Source organism: Erythrolamprus reginae, chromosome Z, assembly GCF_031021105.1.
Source record: "Erythrolamprus reginae isolate rEryReg1 chromosome Z, rEryReg1.hap1, whole genome shotgun sequence".
Lineage (NCBI taxonomy): Eukaryota > Metazoa > Chordata > Lepidosauria > Squamata > Dipsadidae > Erythrolamprus > Erythrolamprus reginae.
Window position 1 is genome coordinate 113,257,475 of NC_091963.1, and position 23,876 is coordinate 113,281,350.

The 23,876-nt window shown below is 38.6% G+C and overlaps 1 protein-coding gene across 3 annotated transcripts in view; it reads right to left on the reverse strand.

Annotated features, from left to right (window-relative positions):
• SKAP1 (src kinase associated phosphoprotein 1) overlaps positions 1 to 23,876 on the reverse strand; it is a 520,763-nt gene that overhangs the window by 485,049 nt on the left and 11,838 nt on the right. For all 3 annotated transcript variants that reach the window (XM_070766916.1, XM_070766917.1, XM_070766918.1), the window contains one exon: positions 18,223 to 18,325. In XM_070766916.1, the coding sequence (XP_070623017.1) occupies positions 18,223 to 18,325 (103 nt within the window). The remainder of the gene's footprint in view (positions 1 to 18,222; positions 18,326 to 23,876) is intronic.

Sequence of the window (23,876 nt, forward strand, 5' to 3'; positions counted from 1 at the left end):
TCCAAACCTGTAAGATTCTTTTTTAAAGATCTACTCTCAGAACAACTATGTGTCCTATTGTCTTATTTATAACAGACAAAACCAACAAACCCACTAGGCTACCATAGCAATGAGGTCAATGCACCCCAGGCTGTCAACTCCAGAAGCATTCCTGGCCTGCTCTTGAGTTGCCATTGGCAGGGCGATAGGGAATTGAGCCTCGTAGCTGTACCGAGGAGCTTGCACTTCAATCAAAATAAAGCACATTCCAGTCAGCCAAATCAAGGTCATATCCACGCAGCCCCACAGTGGCCTGAAGTTGTTTTCTTGGAGAATGTGACTGATGACACACCTTGTGGAGGAGGGGAGACCAGGGAAAACAAATTAAATGAGATCAGAGTTGGCTTCACTTGGTCCATGCTGACATGAAGTTCCTAATAAATAACTGGACTTCTTTTGAAGCTTGGCTTGAGGCTCATGGTTTAATTAAGGCATTGGTAGGCACTCTGACACAGGCTTGTCTTAACAAGAAATTGGGGCAATAGGCTGTTTGGAACAGGAAATAAGAAAATGGAATATATGCCTGCAAATACTGTATTAGAAGACAGCAAATCAAAAGTGAATGAGAAGGGTCCCTTCACTGATGATACACATAGAAAGAGCTTGGGGAAAGAGATGAAGAGCAGGGAAGGGATAAATCAATCCCTCTCCCAAGCTAACACCCTAGGCCAGCGGTCCACAAACTACGGCCCGTGGGACGCATGCGACCCGCTGAGGCCATTTATCCAGCCTGTGGAGGGACGAGGGAGGAAGGAGGGAGGAATAAGGTGGAAGAGACTGAGGCCACAACAAACACACACAAAAAGAGGGGAAAAAAGAGGGAAGAGGGTCGGTCGTGGTGTTGGTGCACTCAGGGACGCCCTCCCCCTCCACTGCTCTCCTTCACCCACATGCAACATGCAACCACAACACTGCACCAACAATTTATTTATTTATTTATTTATTTACTTACTTACTTACTTACTTACTTACTTACTTACTTACTTACTTACTTACTTACTTATTAGATTTGTATGCTGTCCCTCTCCGCAGACTTGGGGATGCTCATATCCTACCCACGCCTTCGTCTTAAGAACACGGGATTCCAAGATAGACACACACACACAAAACCAGGAGGGGGGAGGCTTGTATCTCTCTCCCTCCTGGGAGGGGGCCTAAAACACCCACCCCCCACTAGTCCCCTGCAGGGAACCCCCAGCAATGCCTCCAGAAGCTTCTTTCCTGGAGGGATTCTGGGTTGGAGGGATGCAAAGGGTGGGGGAAGGGATGGATGCCGAGGAAGCCTTTCCTCTCCTCCCCCCTTCATGCCTTTTCGTCTGGGGAGCGAGAGAAGCAGAGATGGGCAAAAGGTGGATGTGCATGCTCAGTTCTCTTTGGAAGCTAACGAGCTGCCAGGGCAGCGCTGCCTGCAGAGGGAGCCTCCTTGTGGTCAGCCACAGCCACAGCAGCCCCCCTTGCGAACCGGAGGCAAGAGAGACGCGCCTTTGCCCCTTCCTGCCGAGAGGGAAAGCAAACAGCTCTGCTGTGTCAAGAAAGAGTGGGAAGGAGGAAGAGAGAGAGAAAGAGAGGGTGGAAGAAAGAGGGAGAGAGAAAGGGACGGGAGGGAGGGAGGGAAGGAAGGGAAAGAGAGAGAGAGAAGTGACTCTTGATTTAAGCATATGGTAAAAAGCACCCAAATAATAACAGAGAAAAATAACCCCAGCCCTCACCTGTTTTTGGAAATGGTTCAAGAGTTCACACACACACACACACACACACACACAAGGGGGAGGAGACAAGGATGGAAAAAGAGAGGAGAAGTGAGAGAGGGAAGGAATGAGAGAAAAAGGGAGGAAGAGGGAGAAATGAGAAATGGATGAGAGAGAAAAGGGGGAGAGACAGGAGAGGTACCCAGAAATGAGAACAGTGGTAGAAATTTGAGGAGGGATGATTGATTATTAAATATGGATTGACCATAGAATAACGGTAAAAGATATATTTAGGTGTTGTTTAATATTAGGATGTATTAATTCGTAAAATTGGATTAGAATTTTAGAACTATAGAATTACATAGGTAAAACTAATGGAAGATACATATGATAAAAAAAGGGTTTATGATACGTACTGTATGATTTTATGAGTTTGCATTATAAATTGAAAATATACTTGGAAATGTAGAAGATTGATGAAAGTTAACAATAGTAAATGCTAAGTGCCTGAAAATTAATTGAGCTTGAAAATATTGAATGAAATTATAGAAAAGTATAATTTATGGAAATATATCAATTGATGCATTATTTTTCTATTGGTATTTTACTTTTTCATAGGGTTTTTTTTATAGTCCGGCCGGCCAACAGTCTGAGGGACAGTGACTCCTGCCCTAGGCCTTGCCACCTTCACAACCATTACTCAAGAAAGAGAAACATCACAGGTTTGAGAAAACCCATTTTTCAGACTTACAAATGTTATTTTAAAATGTATACTTTTATCAAACAGAGTTAACTTCATTAGATATACAGAGTAGCTGATACTGGATTTAAATTGAGCCAGAGAGGGGTAAATAAGAGAGGGCAGATTAGTCCTCCTCGATCCACAACTCACATTAGAGAAACATCTTTCAGCTGTGGCGAGGGGAGCGTTTGCCCAGGTTTGCCTGGTGCACCAGTTGCGGCCCTATTTGGACCGGGAATCACTGCTCACAGTCACTCATGCCCTCATTACCTCGAGGTTAGACTACTGTAATGCTCTCTACATGGGGCTACCTTTGAAAAGTGTTCGGAAACTTCAGATCGTGCAGAATGCAGCTGCGAGAGCTATCATGGGCTTCCCTAAATACGCCCATGTCACACCAACACTCAATGCAGTCTGCATTGGTTGCCGATCAGTTTCCGGTCACAATTCAAAGTGTTGGTTATGACCTAAAAAGCCCTTCATAGCACCGGACCAGAATATCTCTGGGACCGCCTTCTGCCGCACGAATCCCAGCGACCAGTTAGGTCCCACAGAGTTGGCCTTCTCCAGGTCCCGTCAACTAAACAATGTCATTTGGCGGGACCCAGGGGAAGAGCCTTCTCTGTGGTGGCCCCAACCCTTTGGAATCAACTCCCCCCAGATATCAGAGTTGCCCCCACCCTCCTTGCCTTTCGTAAGCTCCTTAAAACCCACCTCTGTCATCAGGCATGGGGGAATTGAGACTTTCCCTCCCCCTAGGCTTATAAAATTTATGCATGGTATGTCAGTATGTATGATTGGTTTCTAAATTGGCGTTTTAAATTAACTTAAATATTAGATTTGTTTACATTGTATTATTATTGCTGCTAGCCACCCCAAGTCTGCGGAGAGGGGCAGCATACAAATCTGATTAATAAATAAAATAAATAAATAAATTAGATCATTATCCCACTTTTTTAGTTAGAATTCAAGGTGGTTAACATACCTAACGCTCACTGAGGGGCCACTCACCGCCAATGCTACCAGTACGCTGGGTGTGAGTGCAGGCAGGCATCTGGTGTAAGCACATGCCACTGGTGTGAGATTTGGCTTCTGTGCATGTGTGCAGAAGAGAAATCTTGGTGCGGACACTCGCACGCGTGAGATTTCAGCAACTTTCACCAATTTCTTTGCTTCTACGCATGCACAAAAGCAAAGAAAGCCTGAAAATTGCCAAAAATCTCATGCATGTGAGTGTCCTTGCATGAGATTTTGCTTGCTGCACCTGCGCAACAGCCAAATCTCATGTGGGGGACATGCAGGGGTGCATCGGGGCATGCAGCTGTGCATGCATTGCCATTTTTACTAACTAATTGGCAATCCTATTCGTACTGGCTGCCGCCAGGGATGGGGAACATGGTTCCAGTGGTGACAATGTAGCATGTAGCCTAGCTCCGGTGGCGCTGCCAGGCATGCACGTGCAACTAGCACTTCCCCGAACTCCTCCTGGCTGCCCTGCCGCGAGCATCATCTTTCTCCCGCAATGAGCTCCGTCTTTCCCCCACCACAAGCGTTGTCTTTCCCCTACCACTAGCGCTCTTTCTCCCACTGCGAGCACTGCCTTCCCCCAGGGAAGCCAGGAAGAGTTCTGGGGAGGGCAGGGCAGGTGATGGGGGGGAACTTACCTGATTTCCGCTGTTTTCGACTTTTTTGCTTCTGCAGAAAATCAGGTAAGTGACAGGCAGAAAAGCCCTGAAATTTGACTTCTGTGCATGCACAGAAGCTGAATCCCGTGTTATGCATTCACATGCATCTGCGCATGTGCTCCCAGCCCCGTTCCGGTGGCACTGGGAAAGGTAGCCCACCGCTGGTTGTGGCCCATAACTGCTAACGCTCCTACTTTCATTCCCCACAGCAATTCTGCGAGCTGGTTTGAGAGAAAACGATTGGCCCAAAGACACCCAGACAGCTTTTATGCCTAAGAGATGCCTAGAATACACAATCTCCTGGCTTCTAGTCAGTATCAACGCAAATAAAGATTATATGTGAGACAGATAACAAGTATTTCATCATAAAAATAGTAACACATTCAAAAAATGATACCTGTTAAGACAGTCTGAGATAGACTGAAATCTTTTGTTTTATGTAGGTTCAGTAGTCTCACTTTCAATTGTACATTTCTTTGTTCCAGAATGGCTGCTTTGGAATGTATAATGGGATATCTTGGAAGATTAAAATACAGCCACGATTCATGAAAGCATATGCCTTTTAATTATAATTTATTAAGTATGAAAATATGCCTTCTGACTCTTACTGATTTTCAGCTATCATAGATTAACACAGCTCTCTTCCTGCAATATATTCAAGGAAGAAAATACAGCATGATCAAGAAGTTTTTGACAGGGCTATGCTTTGTGTACTTATTCACACTTCCCTGCCTCAGTTCTTTTAAAAACATGTTCAGAAAGCAGAAACCACAATTTTTTTTAACCTGAAGAAAAGTCACCCTGTTTATTTATCCAGAAGCTTCTATCTATCTCCTGCATTCAGCACTTCTAGCTTTGCATTATTCACAGCAACCAGGGATGTTAATTACACCGTCTCAAGTTGTAATTACTTAATTAAGGAACAGAAGAGATTGATTTGGCCACAGTGCAAGCATCCCAGAAGTTCTTCTGCAAGGAATACTCTGACTATGACATTATGAAAGATAAAATGTCTGCTATTTCAATGAACTTAAAGATGGAGATATAAAGATCAGATGTTTCAACCAGTGTATAACAGAGAAATGTTAATCATCAGAGATTACACTGCCACTCCCCACAACAAAGTAACTACACTTTAAAGAATCTTAATTATATGAATTGCGTCAAGCTTTTTCGCATACAGTGGGGGGGGGGGAGTATTTAGTCAGACACCATTTGTGCAAGTTCTCCCACTCAAAAAGATGAGAGAGGCCTGTAATTGACATCATAAGTAGACCTCAATCATGAGAGACAACATGAGAAACCACATCCAGAAAATCACATTGCCTGATTTTTAACAAATTTATTTGCAAATTATGGTGGAAAATAAGTATTTGGTCACCTACAAAGAAGCAAGATTTCTGGCTCTCACAGAGCTGTAACTTCTTCTTTAAGATGCTCCACTCATTACCTGTAGTAATGGCACCTGTTTGAACTTGTTATCAGTATAAAAGTCACCTGTCCACAACCTCAAACAGTCACACTCCAAACTCCACTATGGTGAAGACCAAAGAGCTGTCGAAGGACACCAGAAACAAAATTGTAGCCCTGCACCAGACTAGGAAGACTGAATCTGCAATAGGCAAGCAGCTTGGTGTGAGCAATAATTAGAAAATGAAAGACATACAAGACCACTTATAATCTCCCTCAATCTGGAGCTCCACGCAAAATCTCATCCTGTGGGCTCAAAATGATCACAAGAACGGTGAGGAAAAATCTCAGAACCACACTGGGGAACCTAGTGAATGACCTGCAGAGAGCTGGGACCAACATAACAAAGGCTACCATCAGTAGCACACTACGCTGCCAGGGACTCAGATCCTGCAGTGCCAGATGTGTCCCCCTGCTTAAGCCAGTATATGTCCGGACCCATCTGAAGTTTTCTACAGAGCATTTGGATGATCCAGAAGAGTATTGGGAGAATGTCATATGGTCAGATGAAGCCAAAGTAGAAGTGTTTGGTAGAAACACAACTCGTTGTGTTTGGAGGAGAAAGAATGCTGAGTTGCATCCAAAGAACACCATACCTACTTTGAAGCATGCTTTGGGGATGTTTCTCTGCAAAGGGACCAGGACAACTGATCCGTGTACATGAAAGAATGAATGGGGCCATATATCGTGAGATTTTGAGTGCAAACCTCCTTCCATCAGCAAGGGCACTGAAGATGAAATGTGGCTGGGTCTTTCAGCATGACAATGATCCTAAGCACACCACCCGGGCAACGAAGGAGTGGCTTTGTAAGAAGCATGTCAAGGTCCTGGAATGGCCTAGCCAGTTTCCAGATCTCAACCCTATAGAAAACCTTTGGAGGGAGTTGAAAGTCCGTGTTGCCCTGCAACAGCCCCAAAACATCACTGCTCTAGAGGAGATCTGCATGGAAGAATGGGCCAACATACCAGCAACAGTGTGTGGCAACCTTGTGGAGACTTACAGAAAACGTTTGACCTCTGTCATTGCCAACAAAGGATATATAACAAAGTATTGAGATGTACTTTTGTTATTGACCAAATACGTATTTTCCACCATAATTTGCAAATAAATTCGTTAAAAATCAGACAATGTGATTTTCCTGATGTGTTTTCTCATGTTGTCTCTCATGATTGAGGTCTACTTATGATGTCAATTACAGGCCTCTCTCATCTTTTTAAGTGGGAGAACTTGCACAACTGGCGTCTGACTAAATACTTTTTTGCCCACTGTATATTCTCTCCATTGAAATTTTATAGTACAATCAATTCAAATTCACCTCTGTACAAATGAACACATAAATAGAACCCACATAACCATATTAGTACACAGAACCTAAGTGTGGGATACAGAAGAATCCCCATTGCATGTCAGAAATGAAAGAGTTTCCCTGAAATGGCATTACGCATTTTCATTTTCAATTTTGCCATATGATTCCCAGCGGCCAGTTAGGTCCCACAGAGTTGGCCTTCTCCAGGTCCCGTCAACCAATGTCGTTTGGCGGGGCCTAAGGGAAGAGCCTTCTCTGTGGGGGCCTCGACCCTTTGGAATCAGCTCCCTCCAGAGATTCACACTGCCCCCACCCTCCTTGCCTTTCGCAAGAGTCTCAAGACTCACTTATGTAGCCAGGCTTGGGGCAATTAGATCTAGACCCCCAGACCAATAAATGTGATGTATGGCTGCGATTGAATTATTTGATTGATTTTAATATTACGTAGTTTTTTAATTAGATTTGTTTTGTATTCAGTGTTTTATATTGTTTCCTGTGAGCCTCTCCGAGTCTTTGGAGAGGGGTTGCATACAAATCTAATTAATTAATTAAAAAAACAAACAGACAAATAAAAGCAAAAACAGAGAATGCACAAAATTATAAAAGAAGGGAAAAAGGAATGCATATAAAACACATGTATGCATGTTGCAAACAAGGGAAAGGCAAGTAGTAATATTTTAATATTCTTTGTGTAAAAATTCAACCTAGGCAAAAGTGAGAGGTTCTGAGACCAAGCCTTTATTCACAGTGCAATTCTATTTTACATATTTAATTCAGTACATCTACTACAGAAACATTCCTTTTTGGATTAGAAATGGGGGGGAAATAGATTTCCTTAAGGCAATCATCTTGCTTAGAAGAATCCATACTTAGTCTCTCTGAATTACCAATTCATAAAATGGGAATTTAAAAAATCCGATTTGTCAAGGTTTCATTCTATGATCATGGACATCAGCAAAAAATAAAGTACCTTTAATTGTGCCAAATTTTTATGAAATTTTGGTTAGGGTTTATTAAAGTCTAAGAAAGTCTGAGCAAGTTCCTATATATTACCTGAATTAAAGAATAGGAAGAAGGTGGTTTCAAAACATTTTTTCACTTGCAAGGATCAACCTGTAGTCAGTTTCTTAAACTAATTTCCTTTGAACTTCTAGTTTTTCCTCTGATATTCTAGTAAGGCAGTATTTACAAGAATGTGAGGGGAAGGAAGCAAAGGGACAATATGTCATCATGTAAATACCATAAATTCATAAAGCCATACAATAACATAAAGCCATACAATAACAACATTCAGATATTGATATAAAGGTATACAGTACTGCTTGCTTAAAAGATGCTCTCTGAGAAACCAGGAGACTGAATTCTAGTCCCACTTTAATCCTGAAAGGTGGCTAGGTGACCTTAAACCAGTCATTTTCTCCCAGCTCAACTAATGAAAAAATGTTGCTGTAGGGAAAATAGAAAAGGAAGGAAAATTAAGTATATTTCCCACCTTAAATTATTTATAAAAATTAAAAAAAATTAAACATAAAAAATAAGAAATAAAATAAAAATAAAATGGTAATGTTGCCTATTTATAATTATTGAGACATCATTGTGGTTTCTTATGGATACTACTGTGAACTCAATTTCCTTGCATTTCTCATAATGCCTGTAATTTAAAAATATGAATATGATTTAGAAGTATCAGAACACCGAAAAAACACAACCCGTGTGCCTCAATATTCAAGCTGGTAATCTTGCTAAGTATCTTTATGTTTATTAATATGACCCAACTATGACCCAAAAAGAGAAAAATAATGTTTAAATTTTCTCCTCTAAATGGATATAAATTTTGTACTGAAAAGCCATAGTGATTTTGGATTATTTATTATATTATGTTTATAAATTATCCTTCCATCCAATAAATGTGTGAGGCATTATTCTACTTAAAAGAACAGAAACATATTTGATAAAATACATATATCAAAAACTGTTAAATGAAAAGCAGGAATAGAAATATTTCTGAAACTGAAAAGCATAGGCATATTTTAATCCATTAAATGTTCAGAAGAAAAATGCAACTGCCTGTCTACAAAATTTTGAATTCCAAATTCACATGTTTTTGTTTCTCCATCCTTCTAACTACAGAATAAGGATCTTAAATGCAATAATAATAGGTTCCAGGCAGGTTCATGCAGATGAACATAGTTTTTCAGTATGATGGGCCCAAAAGTAGGAATGGAAAAGTATGACCCTATCGATGTTGCCAGACCACTTGATTCTAACAATACCTGGATTCTAGCTCTGTTAGATATTTAATAAAATAAATAATATTTAATTGTCCAGGTATTGCTCGATTCGAAACTAGAATCCAGCAATACCTGGACAATTAAATATTGCCCAACTTTGATATCAAAACTTGATTTAACTGCCAACGTATCTAATTTTAGAATGCATGCTTGTACAAGAAATATACTAATATAAAAAATTAGAACATGGATATAAGTGGATTATTCATTTGAATAGAATTGATTGCTTAAAATCTTTTTCCATAGCATTTTAAATTAATTATAAGATTTTGATTTAAAGCCCAACTTTCCTCAAATATTTGTTTGTAAATGTGTGTATCAATTGTCCTCCACATTTCTTGTTAGTTTGAAAGTTGTTGTCTATCCTTTCTTAAATACAGTCATTCTGGTTGAACATAAGTCTATTTCTCATCACCTCCTGTCTTGATTATTGCAACGGGCTCTACATGAAGAGGGTTCGGAAACTGCAAATAGTCCAGAATGCAGCTGCAAGAGTATATAACACCTATACTCCTCAAGCTGCACTGGCTTACTATTAGTCTCCGGGCACAATTCAAGGTGTTAGTTATTACCTATAAAGCCCTACATGGCTCAGGGCCAAACTATTTACAGGACCACCTTTGCCACATATCTCCCAGAGACCAATAAGAGCACACAGAGTTGGCTCCTCCAGGTCCCGTCGACTAAGCAATGCATGTTGGAGGGACCATGGGGGAGGGCCTTCTCTGTGGCCGCACCAGCTCTATGGAACCAACTACCACCACCACCACCACCCTGATGTCCATACTGCTCCCCCCCTGCTGACCTTCTGTAAGGCCACAAAAACCCTGGCTTTGCCCGCAGACCTGGGGGACCATGAACTAACAACTGACATGGCCAAATTGTATGAACGATATGTATGTATGTGATCAAAACTGTTTTAATTAATGGGTTATTTTTATTGTGGGTTTTATAGTTTTAGATATTATATTCAACTTCTTCCTGCTTCAAACGCTCTACTATCATCCCAGTGCCGAAGAAGCCCTCCATCAAGGAACTGAATGACTACAGACCAGTTGCTCTAACATCTGGAGTTATGAAAACCTTTGAAAGGCTAGTGATGTTCCACTTGAAAACCATCACGGATCCACTGTTAGACCCCCTGCAATTTGCATACCGAGAAAATAGATCAACAGATGATGCTGTCAATATGGATCTACACAACATCCTCCAAAATCTTGAATCTCCATTGACCTACATTAGAGTCGTCTTTGTAGACTTCAGTTCAGAATTCAGTACCATCATACCAGACATTCTCTTAACCAAACTAAATCAGCTAGCAGTACCTGAACACACTTGTAAGTGGATCACAAGCTTCCTAACAGACAGGAAGCAGCAGGTGAAGCTAGGAAAAATCACATCAGATACATGTACAATTAGCACAGGTGCCCCCCAAGGCTGTGTACTCTCACCGCTTCTCTTCTCTGCACTTCTATTTCTACTAGTTTTTCTAATCACTCCTATCATCCTTTTAGGACTGTATGACTGTAACTTGTTGCTTGTATCCTAAGATTTTTATTAATATTGGTTGTTTCTTCATTGCTTATTTGTCCCCTATGACAATCATTAAGTGTTGTACCACTTGATTCTTGACAAATGTATCTTTTTCTTTTATGTACACTGAGAGCATCTGTACCAAGACAAATTCCTTGTGTGTCCAATCACACTTGGCCAATAAAATTCTATTCTATTCTATTCTATTTTATTCTATTCTATTCCATTTTTTATTGTTTCTTATTTATTTGTATTTATATTATTGTAAGCCGCCCTGAGTCCTTTGGGATTGGGTGGCATAGAAGTTAATACATACATACATACATACATACATACATACATACATACATACATACATACATACATACATACAATTTATTGGAATGTTAAGGCAGCCTGTTGGCATGGATATCTTCATGCATGTGTTTTGGGAGTGCTTGATAGTGCAGAAATTCTGGAAAGAAGTGCAAGACAAGACCAATAGGATGTTAAATATAAAATGGGTGATTACAAAGGAGATGGCAGTACAGTATTAGTAATGAGGAGGGATAGGGGTGAATTCATAGAAATTAAGGAAGCAGCTATACAAAGTTCCCATGCGGTAACAGTTTTAGGTTGGAAGGATGCAATAAAATGGACAATACAAAATTGGTACAGGTGCACGGTGGAACACATTCAATTTGAAATTATGGATATAAAAATGAATACTATCAATGCAAATAAAGTGAAAAAGATGGCACTAGGTTAGAGGTTTTATGGTCAGTAAAATTCGAGACCGAGTTATAAAGAATAAACTGGGATCACTCTATAATTTGTAAATATACAAATGTTCTTGATTTAAAATATTACAAGTCAGTTCATGCTCATTTTGGTGGAGGGGATTGAACAACTGAACGTTGGGTGGCTTTTGTGTAGTGTGCATTTGTTTTTATTATTATTAAAACTAATAAAATTTATTTTTTTAAAAAAAAGTAGGGTGGGAAGATACAATTTCCTGAAACAAGCTGTTCCACGTACCATCAGAAAATGCCAATCCATTGATGATGGTCCTTCTAGGACAACAGAAAAGGTCATCCCCTCCTTTCAATTCTTTAGATACTTGAAAACTATTTCACATATTCCCCTCCATCTTCTATTTGAAAAGTAAAAATAGCCAGTACTATAACAATTCCCCACTGAATATAGTTCCAGGTCTAACAAGTATCTTGGGAGCTTTCCTTTGAATTCATCCTCAGGGTAGCCAATTTTACATGTATCCGTTTAAGCTTATATTTACATTTATCACTATCAAATTTCCATGTTTATTTCAACCAGCTATTCAAGCTGGCATAATTTTGGATCATCTGCATATTTGATTCAATCTCTTCAATCAAGACATTAATAAAAATGTTGAGGAAACACGGGGCCCTGCATAAAAGCCTTGGTATTCATTTTGACATTACTATCCAAGCTGATGTGGCACTATTAACTGGGTTCTAACTGGGTTCAAACCATTCAATTAATTATGAGTTAATCCTAACAGCTGCTTCATGTAACGCATATTTTAACATTGTGCTCATGAGAGTTCAAGCCAGTTTGGTGTACTGGGTGGTAAGGCATTATGCTAGAAATTGGGACACCTGGTCCTGTCTTAAGCACAAAACCAACTGGGTGACCTTGGGCCAGTTACTTTCTCTCAGTCCCAGAAAGGAGGCAATAGCCAAACACTTCTGAAGAATCTTGCCAAGAAAAGCTATAGAAACTTGTCATCTCCATGAATTTATTTATTTATTTTGTCCAATACACAAAGAGGGTTTTAGTGGGTATATACACACACACACACACACACACACAGTAAAATACATGATGAAGGTTATAGAGGAGATACTCATAGTAAAATATATCTAAGAAAGAATAGAAAAGAAGATATAGTAATAGAACATATCAATGAAAGAATAGAAGAAGAGATATATGAATAGAAGAAAGGTATAGGAGATATAGGAGAGCAATAGACATGGGACGGAAGGCACTCTAGTGCACTTGTACTCGCCCCTTTCTGACCTCTTAGGAATCTGGATAGGTCAACCATAGATAATCTAAGGGTACTATTTGTACTATTTGTTGTGAGCCGCCCCGAGTCTTCGGAGAGGGGCGGCATACAAATCCAAATAATAAATAATAAATAAATAAATAAATAAATAAATTGTTGGGGGTTTGGGAGTCCGGTAGTGAGTTCCACGCTTTGACAACTCGGTTACTGAAGTCATATTTTTTACAGTCATGTTTGGAGCGGTTAATATTAAGTTTAAATCTGTTGTGTGCTCTTGTGTTGTTGTGGTTGAAGCTGAAGTAGTCGCCAACAGGCAGGACGTTGCAGCATATGATCTTGTGGGCAATACTTAGATCTTGTTTAAGGCATCTTAGTTCTAGGCTTTCTGGGCCCAGGATTGAAAGTCTAGTCTCGTAGGGTATTCTGTTTCGAGTGGAGGAGTGAAGGGCTCTTCTGGTGAAGTATCTTTGGACATTTTCAAGGGTGTTGATGTCTGAGATGCGATATGGGTTCCAAACGGATGAGCTGTATTCGAGGATGGTTCTGGCGAAAGTTTTGTAAGCTCTGGTAAGTAGTGTAAGATTGCCAGAGCAGAAGCTAAGTAGGATTAGGTTTACAACTCTTGAAGCCTTCTTGGCGATGTTGTTGCAGTGGGCTTTGGCACTTAAATTTTTTGTTATTAGTATACTGAGGTCTTTAACCGAGTGGGGATTATCTGTGATAATTTGATTATTCAGTTCGTATTTGGAATTCAGATTCTTCTTCCCAATGTGTAGGACAGAGCATTTGCTAGTTGAGATTTGGAGTTGCCATGTGTTGGACCACTCAGAAACAGAGTTCAGGTCTTTTTGGAGAGTAGTTGTGTTATCGGTGGTGTTGAAGAGTTTTACATCGTTGGCGAAGAGGACACAGTTGCTTGTGATGTAATCGCAAAGGTCATTGAATTGGACATGACTGAACAGAAGAAGAAAAATGAGAATATCATTTGCTTGGTTATTTGCCAGAATTAAGCTACACTATGTCCATAGTATTTTTCCAATCTATTGAATTAATAAATTCTGTCAAAAAGATGATCATGCACTGAAGCTTATAGTCAATGGTGGGATTCAAATAATTTAACAATAGGTTCTGTGGGCGTGGCTAGGTAGGTGTGACTAGGTGGTCATGTGGTTGGGTGAGCATGGCCAACTCGATATCACTCTCCATGCCTGGCCCCGCCCCCCAGCCTCAACAAGATGCAATCTGTATGTCAAGCCGGTGCAGAAGTTAGTGATAAATTAACAACCTGCCACACTATCTGTAGAAGGCCTGATATTTATAGGAACTTGGGAAGGGCGATTTTCATGAGGGAGCCAATGCAGCTACAAAGCATCCTTTTGAGTGGTTCAAGGCCATCCTAGGCCCACCCACCTGGGCGGAAGCAGAAGGAGGATTTGCCATGCTGTCACTATCTGAGTGGGCAACGTAACATGTTTATGAGTACGGAACAAGGGATGTGAACTTTCTTTTTTTTAAAAAAAAAAATAAGTTTTTATTCATTATAGTCAGTTCCATTACCAGGCTACGTAACATCTTCACCAGAGTTAGGGGATTCAGTGTTCTGTTTATAAGGGCTTAGGTGTGGGTGTGTCAATTGAGAGTCTTATGATGACAGGTCTTATGATGAATCAGCAGTGATTCTTGTGATGGATCATGTGATAAGGAGATTACTTCAGGTGAGGGTTGTTGAGAGGTGAAACTGCTGATGTGTATGAGGAGAGGATTGCTTGAGCTGGTTGAAGATCAGTGCTGAGCCCTTCACATCTAAGCTCTTATAAACTTAGACTAGCCAAGGTAGTTCGGCTTAGGAACAAACTACCTTCGGGACTGTCTTCTACCTCATGTATCCCAGAGGCCGGTTATGTCCCATAGTATTGGCTTTTTCCAGATTCTGTCGGCCAGACAATGTTGTCTGGCAGGACCTAGGGAAAGAGCCTTTTCTGTGGCAGCCCCGGCCCTCTGGAACGAACTCCCCCTGGAGGTACATACCACTCCCTCCATCCTGGTCTTTCATAAAGCTCTGAAGACCCATCTCTGCCAGTGGGCATGGAGGCCGTGAGCAATGAGATTGTTTCCACCTGATATAATGAATGAGTGAATCTGATGAATGTGTATGTCTACATATGGGATTTTAATACTTTTAGCATTTTGTATCATTCTTGTAAAGTAAATTAGATTTTTAAAAATTATATTGTTGCATTTATAATATTGTACGTCACTCTGAGTCACTGTGAGAAGGGTGGCATAGAAATCTAATATAAATAAATAAACAAATAAACAAACAAACAAACAGCAGACTGACACTGACATCCTCTAAACCCCATTGAAGATATTACCTAACCTCGTAATGAAACATTCAGAAACCAACCCACCAGCTTGGAGAATGAACCTTTAGGCTCATTCTACACCTGAGCTACAGGTATTTGCCACTAGAGCAAATATAATGGAATTTTGAAAACCTTCCAAAGCAGTTCTCCATCTCAGTTTATATGCAGCAACATAAAGGTGGAGTTACTTTCTTGATATATGTTTCCCCCTGTCCTCAACTAAGGATTTTTTTTTGTAACAGTCCAATTCTCTTGTGTAAAAGGCTTGTTCCATCGTCCATATACCTGGAGTCTGTTAGACAGCTCATTACAATAACAGGCCTACCTTCCTCCTTCTCCTGTGCCACATTTAGAGATGTCACATGGCTATGCTAGTCAAACATAAAATGCAATATTTGCACACAGTTCCACAAGGAAATATATTGTAATTTCAAAATATCAGATGTCTAATCTTTATAGCTCTGAAGAGATACGGGAGGCTGAAGAAATCTTAGGGGGAGAAAAACATTGTCACTAAATTAGACTTCCATTTGTCGATGAAAGCTTCCTTAAATTACCTCAGATTGCTCTTGCAATCACTAAAAAAACTTCAGTGGCTTATCTCATTAATTGTTCACTAATGTCAATAGCTTAACAACCAATACATTAATATTGTTAAAGATTTTGGATACATTCCTACTATAAAATTGAATTCAGCTATAATATGCTATGTAAGTTCAAACTTCACTGTGACAAATGAGAAATGCATTCAAAAAAGAGTAAGCACAGTACAGGACACAAGTGATAGCACAAATAATAAACCATGGTTGAAATAAAAATTTATATTTCTACTGTGCATACATTTGACTTGCTGCTTAAGGCAAATAGAGCAAATGACAAAAATATGCAAGCATTCTAAATTTGTATTATTTCCATGGCTACACATTCTTTTTACTTATTCCACAGTTCTGCCTGATGTTATTCTTCAAACAGAGAGCTACTGTAAATTTCACTTTGTAGAAACTTTGAATGTAAACATTGCTCCAAATTTGAGCTTTTTAAATATTTAAAATTTTAAAAACTTCTTTGTGGAAATAGATACATCCTTCTTTTAACTTCCATTTATTGTTCCACAAGATGACAATATCGAATAGCTTATGAAATCCTAGTATTGCCAATAGTTTTAACAACTCTTCAAATTTATTAACTAGCCTAGTTCTTTGAAATAAATAGCACATTCACTATACTCTTGCTTTCTGGAATACTTAATTTCTTATACTTTGGAGCACAAAAGCATTTTGAAGACACCACCATTCAAAAGTAATAATTTTAACAAATTAACAGAGTTGGAAAGTGTTAGATCAGAATAATGAGCAAGACATGATCTGGCCTGATTCGTTTTTATTAGGAATCAGCTGGCATTACCAAGTAATAAACAGAATGGATACAATTAAGTTGTAGCAAGAGTAACAAGGCGTGCGGCGTGGTTTCCTTATTTAAAGGGCTTGCCGTTTGGATTTTCCCGCTCACTGGTTAGCCAATCAGCAGCCGGGTATGCAAATGAACTGGTTTAAATGAGTATTAGCATATAACTATTTACATACACCATTTACATGGATACATAACAGAAAGGACCTTGCAGGTCATCTAGTCCAACCTCCTGCCCAAGCAGGAGATCCTACATCTGCCTCTACTTAGAATTGAACTCACAACCTCCTTATTGGGAACTTTTATATATATATATATTTGTTTTCGAACAATCTACATATATATATATATATATATATATATATATATATATATATATATATATATATATATAACTTTTATATATATATATACATATATCAATGACTACTTCAGCTTCATCAATGACTACTTCAGCTTCAACCGCAACAACACAAGAGCACGCAACAGATTCAAACTTAATACGAACCGCTCCAAACTTGACTGTAAAAAATATGATTTCAACAATCGAGTTATCGAAGCGTGGAACTCATTACTGGACTCAATTGTGCCAACCCCTAACCCCCAACATTTCTCCCTTAGACTCTCCACGATTGACCTCTCCAGGTTCCTAAGAGGCCAGTAAGGGGGTGTACATAAGTGCACTGGTGTGCCTTTCGTCCCCTGTCCAATTGTCTTTCCTTTCTCTCATAGCTATCAACCTATAATTCCTAGTTGCATTCTAGGACCTCCTCAAAGAAGAACATACATAAGTGCAAACTTAAGACTTGGGTTAGAACCCTATCATTCCAAAAGAAAATACATAACCCAGAGATGGCAAATCAGAGTTTATTTGGAAAGAAAGTTGTTTTAAGAATATTACCAGTCATATAAAGTTAAAAGCAGTAACATCTCAGTGGGAGATGTTCTATGAAACAGATAAAAATAAAGCTGGGGCATACAGTATGCAGCATTTCCCATACATGTTATATACCAAAGAAAGATGTTTTTCAAACTACTTGTCCTTGCCATGCAAGTTACATAGTAGATGTTGAAGTCAAAAGTATCCTGAGGACAACAAGCTTACCTATCTCTCTTCTATTTTAAAACCCAAAGTATTTCTGAACATAGGAGATACATTTTATACATTTAAGTATGGATTTAATGTACAGTAACCATAAGAAAAACATATATAAGGATGACTTTTCAAGTTTTCTCTCATCTATAGACAATTCTCTCATCCAAAGACACTCTCGGTATTAAAGACTGCTTGAAAAGAGGAAGCAAACTTCAGGAAATTAAATTTCAATAGGGGAGAGGATCATACATTCCTCATGCAGCCATATTTTATTATTAAAAATGTATTTTGATGACTTTTATATATTGGGGTCATGTTATATATTGCTCATATAGTTTGATCATGCTAGTTTAGCTCTCACAGGTTGGAAAACACAAAAGACCTTTAGAAAAAGGCAATCAGATTGTTAGCTCCTGATTGCCTCAATGGAAGCAATCTTTTTTTGATATGTCAGGCACAGGAGAGTGAATTAATGAACTTGCCAGAAATAATTGTGAAAACAGTAAAGACAATGTCCTCTTCCCCTCATAGAAATTGCTCTCCTGAGAATTACATGCAGATTAACATACCTCTCTTTAAGTTGTTCAATATCAAATAGGATTTCATCTCTCTGTACCCGTGCTCTAGCACTAAGGCTCTCACTCTGTAGGTTTTCCAGATAATCTTCAACGTCTGTTGCGGAAAAGATTGCAAAGAAAAAATAATTATAATTTATTCAGATGTAAACAATATGCAAAAAATTATTAAACGGAGGACAAATAAACATAACCTAACTCATATAAAATAAATTAAATGTGAATGGCCATTCAGAGACAAAATAATAATAATAATGCCTAAATCTATTAATAAATAAAGGAAAGCAAGTTAGAAAACTGGTTTCTTGTTATGATTTATAAAAGCCACAAAAATTCTATATTTCTTGAATTAAGTAATCAATCATATTTTTAAAAAAAGAACGCTCCCAAATGGAGGGAAAAGTAGAAACTTTCTTCTTACTTATTTTATTTACTGGACATGAGTTTGAGAACCATCTCGACTACTGTAATGCTCTCTACATGGGGCTACCATGTAGTTAGTTTTTTGTTTTTTTTTAATATTAGATTTGTGCCTGTATAATACTGTTTTTATCGTGTTGTGAGCCGCCCCGAGTCTTCGGAGAGGGGCGGCATACAAATCTAATAAATTATTATTTATTATTACCTTTGAAAAGTGTTCGGAAACTTCAGATCGTGCGGGTATGCCCATGTTACAACAACACTCTGCAGTCTGTATTGGTTGCTGATCAGTTTCCGGTCACAATTCAAAGTGTTGGTTACTATGACCTATAAAACCCTTTATGGCATCAGACCAGAATATCTCCGGGACCGCCTTCTGCCGCACAAATCCCAGCGACCGGTTAGGTCCCACAGAGTTGGCCTTCTCCGGGTCCCGTCGACTAAACAATGTTGTTTGGCGGGACCCAGGGGAAGAGCCTTCTCTGTGGCGGCCCCCACCCTCTGGAACCAGCTCCCCCCAGAGATTAGAACTGCCCCCACCCTCCTTGCCTTTCGTAAACTTCTTAAAACCCACCTTTGCCGTCAGGCATGGGGGAACTCAGACATCTCTCCCGGACCTATACAGTTTATACATGGTATGTTTGTGTGTATGTTTGTTTTTAATAATGGGGTTTTTAGTGTTTTTTAAATTATTAGATTTGTTTTACATTGTCTTTATTATTGCTGTGAGCCGCCTCGAGTCTACGGAGAGGGGCGGCATACAAATCTAATAAATAAATAAATAAATCTCAACCACTTCATCACATATGATCATATACTATAACTGTTTTGCACCACCAAATGTACATATAAAGGGATGACATGGCTTATTCCTTGATAAATCTAAACTTTTTGTACTGATAAAAAAAGCCAAAAGTACACAATTAATTATAATTCCTGTGTTATATTAGATCAACAATAGAATGGAATGTAATAAAAATGCCAATCACTTCTGCAAATTTCTTCAATGCACAACTTTTCCCTTACATTTCTACAGATATCAGTCATGTTCATAGGAAATGAGATAGGATGCCTAAACAAAAATATTAAGAGTAGACTAGGAAGAGTGGTACATAAACAGTAAAAAATTGAATTACTTTATTTTTACTGCACATCTGTGATCTTATAAAATATCCAGAAAAGACAATACAGTAGTACCCCTAGATATGAGCATAATTTGTTCCATAAGGGAGCTTGTATCTCGAGGCAACTCGTATATGGAACAAGTTATTTTTCCCCTCTGAGATAACCTGCTCTCTACATGGGGCTACCTTTGAAAAATGTTCGGAAACTTCAGATCGTGCAAAATGCAGCTGCGAGAGCAATCATGGGCTTTCCCAGTTTCCGATCACAATTCAAAGTGTTGGTTATGACCTATAAAGCCCTTCATGGCAACGGACCAGATTATCTCAGGGACCGCCTTCTGCTGCACGAATCCCAGCGACCAGTTAAGTCCCACAGAGTGGATCTTCTCCGGGTCCCGTCAACTAAAGAATGTCGCTTGGCGGGACCCAGGGGAAGAGCCTTCTCTGTGGCGGCCCCGGCCCTCTGGAACCAACTCCCCCCAGAGATTAGAATTGCCCCCACCCTCCTTGCCTTTCATAAGCTGCTTAAAACCCACCTCTGCCGTCAGGCATGGGGGAATTGAGACCCTCTTCCCCCTAGGCCTTTACAATTCTATGCATGGTATGTATGTATGTTTGGGTTTTTTATATTAATGGGTTTTTAATTGTTTCTAACATCAGACTACTATTGTACACTGCTTTATTGTTGCTGTTAGCCGCCCCGAGTCTCCAGAGAGGGGCGGCATACAAATAAATAAATAAATAAATAAATAAATGAATAAATGAATGAATGAATGAATGAATGAATGAATGAATGAATGAATGAATAAATAAATAAATAATAAATAAATAAATAAATAAATAGCCAAAAGCAAGGATTCTTGCGCCACCTAGTGGACGCTCGGCTCATATCCCGAATTTGAGCTCGGGAATAGAACAGAAATGTCTCTCCCCTCGTGGCTCATATCTTGAAATACTCGCATGTAGAGCAGCTCGTATCTATAGGTACTACTGTACAAGTGAACAAGTTCAGATGTCAACATTTCCCAGGGAAGGAGACAAACAAAGAAAGACAAAAGCAGCCTTATCCAGCCTAAATTTATATGTCTTAATATCAATACATTTTTAAAATGTTGAGATGGGGAGGGAAGGGTTAGACAAATTTAAAAATAAAATAAAATAGCTATCATATAATTACAACTAGAATATTCTATTTAAATATAAAGTTGGAAAGAGACAGAATTTTACGTTTAAAAATCCAATGAAAAAGGTATTCTGGACTTCCAGTTTAAAAACTGCATTTCAGATTAGCCCTAGTTTATTGTTAGCCAGAGGATATTAGAGCTAAAACCTGATGTACTAAAAATATTTTTAAGTATGTTTACTAAATAAATTTCTTTCAGCACTGAATAAACACAGCTTGTCTCCCTCACACCTGCCAAGATTAGGAAGTAGTTTTCCATGCAGCCTCAAGCCTTAGTAATTATTCTTTTATGAATTAATTTCTTATTATTATTCTGATGGTGTTGTAAAGTAACACACTCTTACTTACAAATGAACATATATAAATGTAGATGAAGCACTTGACAATCCAACTTCTATATTTCTGATCTATGTTTTCTAAACAATATGATTACTTCTGATGACATGTAAGACGTGGTAGTTGACACTGCAGCCTGTTTTTCTAGCTTATATTAATAGAATGTGTCTTCGCTATTGGAAGGCCTAGAGACTTTCTGGGTTGTAAAAAATGCAGCAAGTTTGATAATAGGAGAGCATGACATGCAATTAATCTCCATTCATAGCCTGCTCTACTTGTCAGGAAAAGAAGACCCCTTCTTTAGAAGGAGATCTGAAGACTTCAATTAAAAAGAGTCAGCTAACAAGAAAATAATCTAAGCTAAAGGAAAGGTGGCAGGTGCCGAAAATGAGCTGTTTACGAGAAATGTCAGCTCAAAACAATAAAGCACTGAACATTAAAAAGAAGCGAAATGAAATGAGTTGACAGTATCACATCCTCCATCTTAAAAAGGAAAAGAAGACCACATATTCAGATGGGGAAGATAATTCAGTAAGAAGAAGAAAAAGTGTTTCTAAGTTAGAGCCCAAAATTTTGAAACTTATATTTGAGTTAAAAAAATCTTTTTAAAAGCTGTTTTTAATTTCTTGTTTCAACTTTGGAACATATGAACTAACAAGAATTTCCACAAACTTCTGCAGCTTTCGTCTCACTAATTCACAAATATGGTCATCAAATATTTGTGTTCAAGTTATAAAAGCAACTCCTTAAAATCTTTTCTGACTAAATCCTTGCAACACTGGATAAGCCAACTGGAAATTTTTGTTAACACTATAGTGGCAGTGATGGGCTCCTACGGGTATGGTCAGGTACGCAAAACCCATAGAAAAAGTTTGAACTTTTTTCTTTTTTTTTCCTTCTGGGCTCTGGGTATGTTTTTTATCACACAGTAAATGAGGTTGAATATTTATAATTTTAGAAGAGCTTTGTGTGCGTGTGTGTGCGTGTGTGTGTGTGTGTACATACACGTACAGTTTATATAGCAGATAATGTATACTTTTGTGGGCCTGTGTATAATATGTATGTACCCATATGGCATATATACATAAAATTAAATAGCATATTTTGGATGTTCAGTAATAGTAAATAGATAGGGAAACTGTATCTCTTTGAGGCGAGGAGAGGCCAGGCACCCTAACCCTAATGCAAACCCTTGACCTGAGTGACAAAGTTGGCCACCTTTAAGCCAGTCACATGACCTTTAAACCACCCCCATTCACATGATTGTTAAGCCACTTTCAACTGGTCACATGGCTGGCAAGCCACACCCACAAAATAAGCCACGCTCACAGTGTGGTAGCAATCTAAAACTTTCCTGCCATAGAAAATATTGAGAAAAAACAATGAGAAGAAACTTAATTATGCCAATTAAATAAAAAAATCAAAATTAACTTAAACAGGTAGACAAATGAGATGAAGAAGGGGAGTTAAATCAATACCATGGAGTGGGTGTAAGCATCAGAGGAGACTAAGTGACACTGTTATTAATTTTTAGAAACTTGCTTATCACTTGTATATACACATATCCAGAGATGTTCTGCTAGCATTGCAAACAGACTATAGGATAGTGTTCAAGTTCAAAGTTATGGTCTAACTCTTATCTGAATATAACTTAAAAAGGGAGTGAGGATAAATGTAAAATTTAAAAGTTATAAGTTATAAGTTAAGTTATTGAAGGTCCTATTTCCTTCAACATGTATCTTTGTAAAGTTGTTTGGTTAGCATTCAGAAGACCAAATACTAACAAAAATAAATGTTATACCTTCTCTAAGGCCTTGTGTCACAAATCCCTTATTTATAAATCATTATACCATCATCTGTAATATTTTAATATCAGAAAATTATAAATGGATTAAGGATCCAGATAAAATTGAAATATTGAAACTTTTATAGATTTTTGGAATGAATTAGAAAAAAACAATAGTTTTTCTTAGGAAATATATTCTATTTGGCTTTTTAAGTAAAGATAAGCCATTTCATTATTTCAGAATGGGATGCTAGAGCAGGCTAATTCAGTAATTTATATCTTTTCTTTCCCTTTATTATATTTTTATTTGTCGCTATTTTTTCTTCTTCTTTTTTGCATTTTCCCTCTTTCTATTCTTTTTTCTTTAAATTTAGTTTGTAATACATTTCACTATTATAATTAAAATTCTTAAATGGATGAATGATAATATACATAGTAATAGTTGAGGTCTATTGATAAAATTGTTTATTTGTGTTAAGCATATTTTACAAGATTAGACATGTCCTGTTTGATGAGCAGCTAGATCAGGGGTGTCAAACTCAATTTAAGTTTTGAGGGATGCATCAGAACTGTTGTTGACCTCAGGGCCCTCGGTAGGCATGGCTGACTGGGTGGGAGTGGCTGACTGGATGGACATGGACAGGTTGTCGCCACTCTCCAAATTGTTGGCATGCTTCCACTTTGCATTGAGTAGACCAGGCCGAAACCACATTGACTGATGTTTCCTTTTTGCATTGGGTAGACTGGGCTGAAGCCACGCAGGCCAGTCCCTTACATTTTCTAGGACAGTCCCATGGGA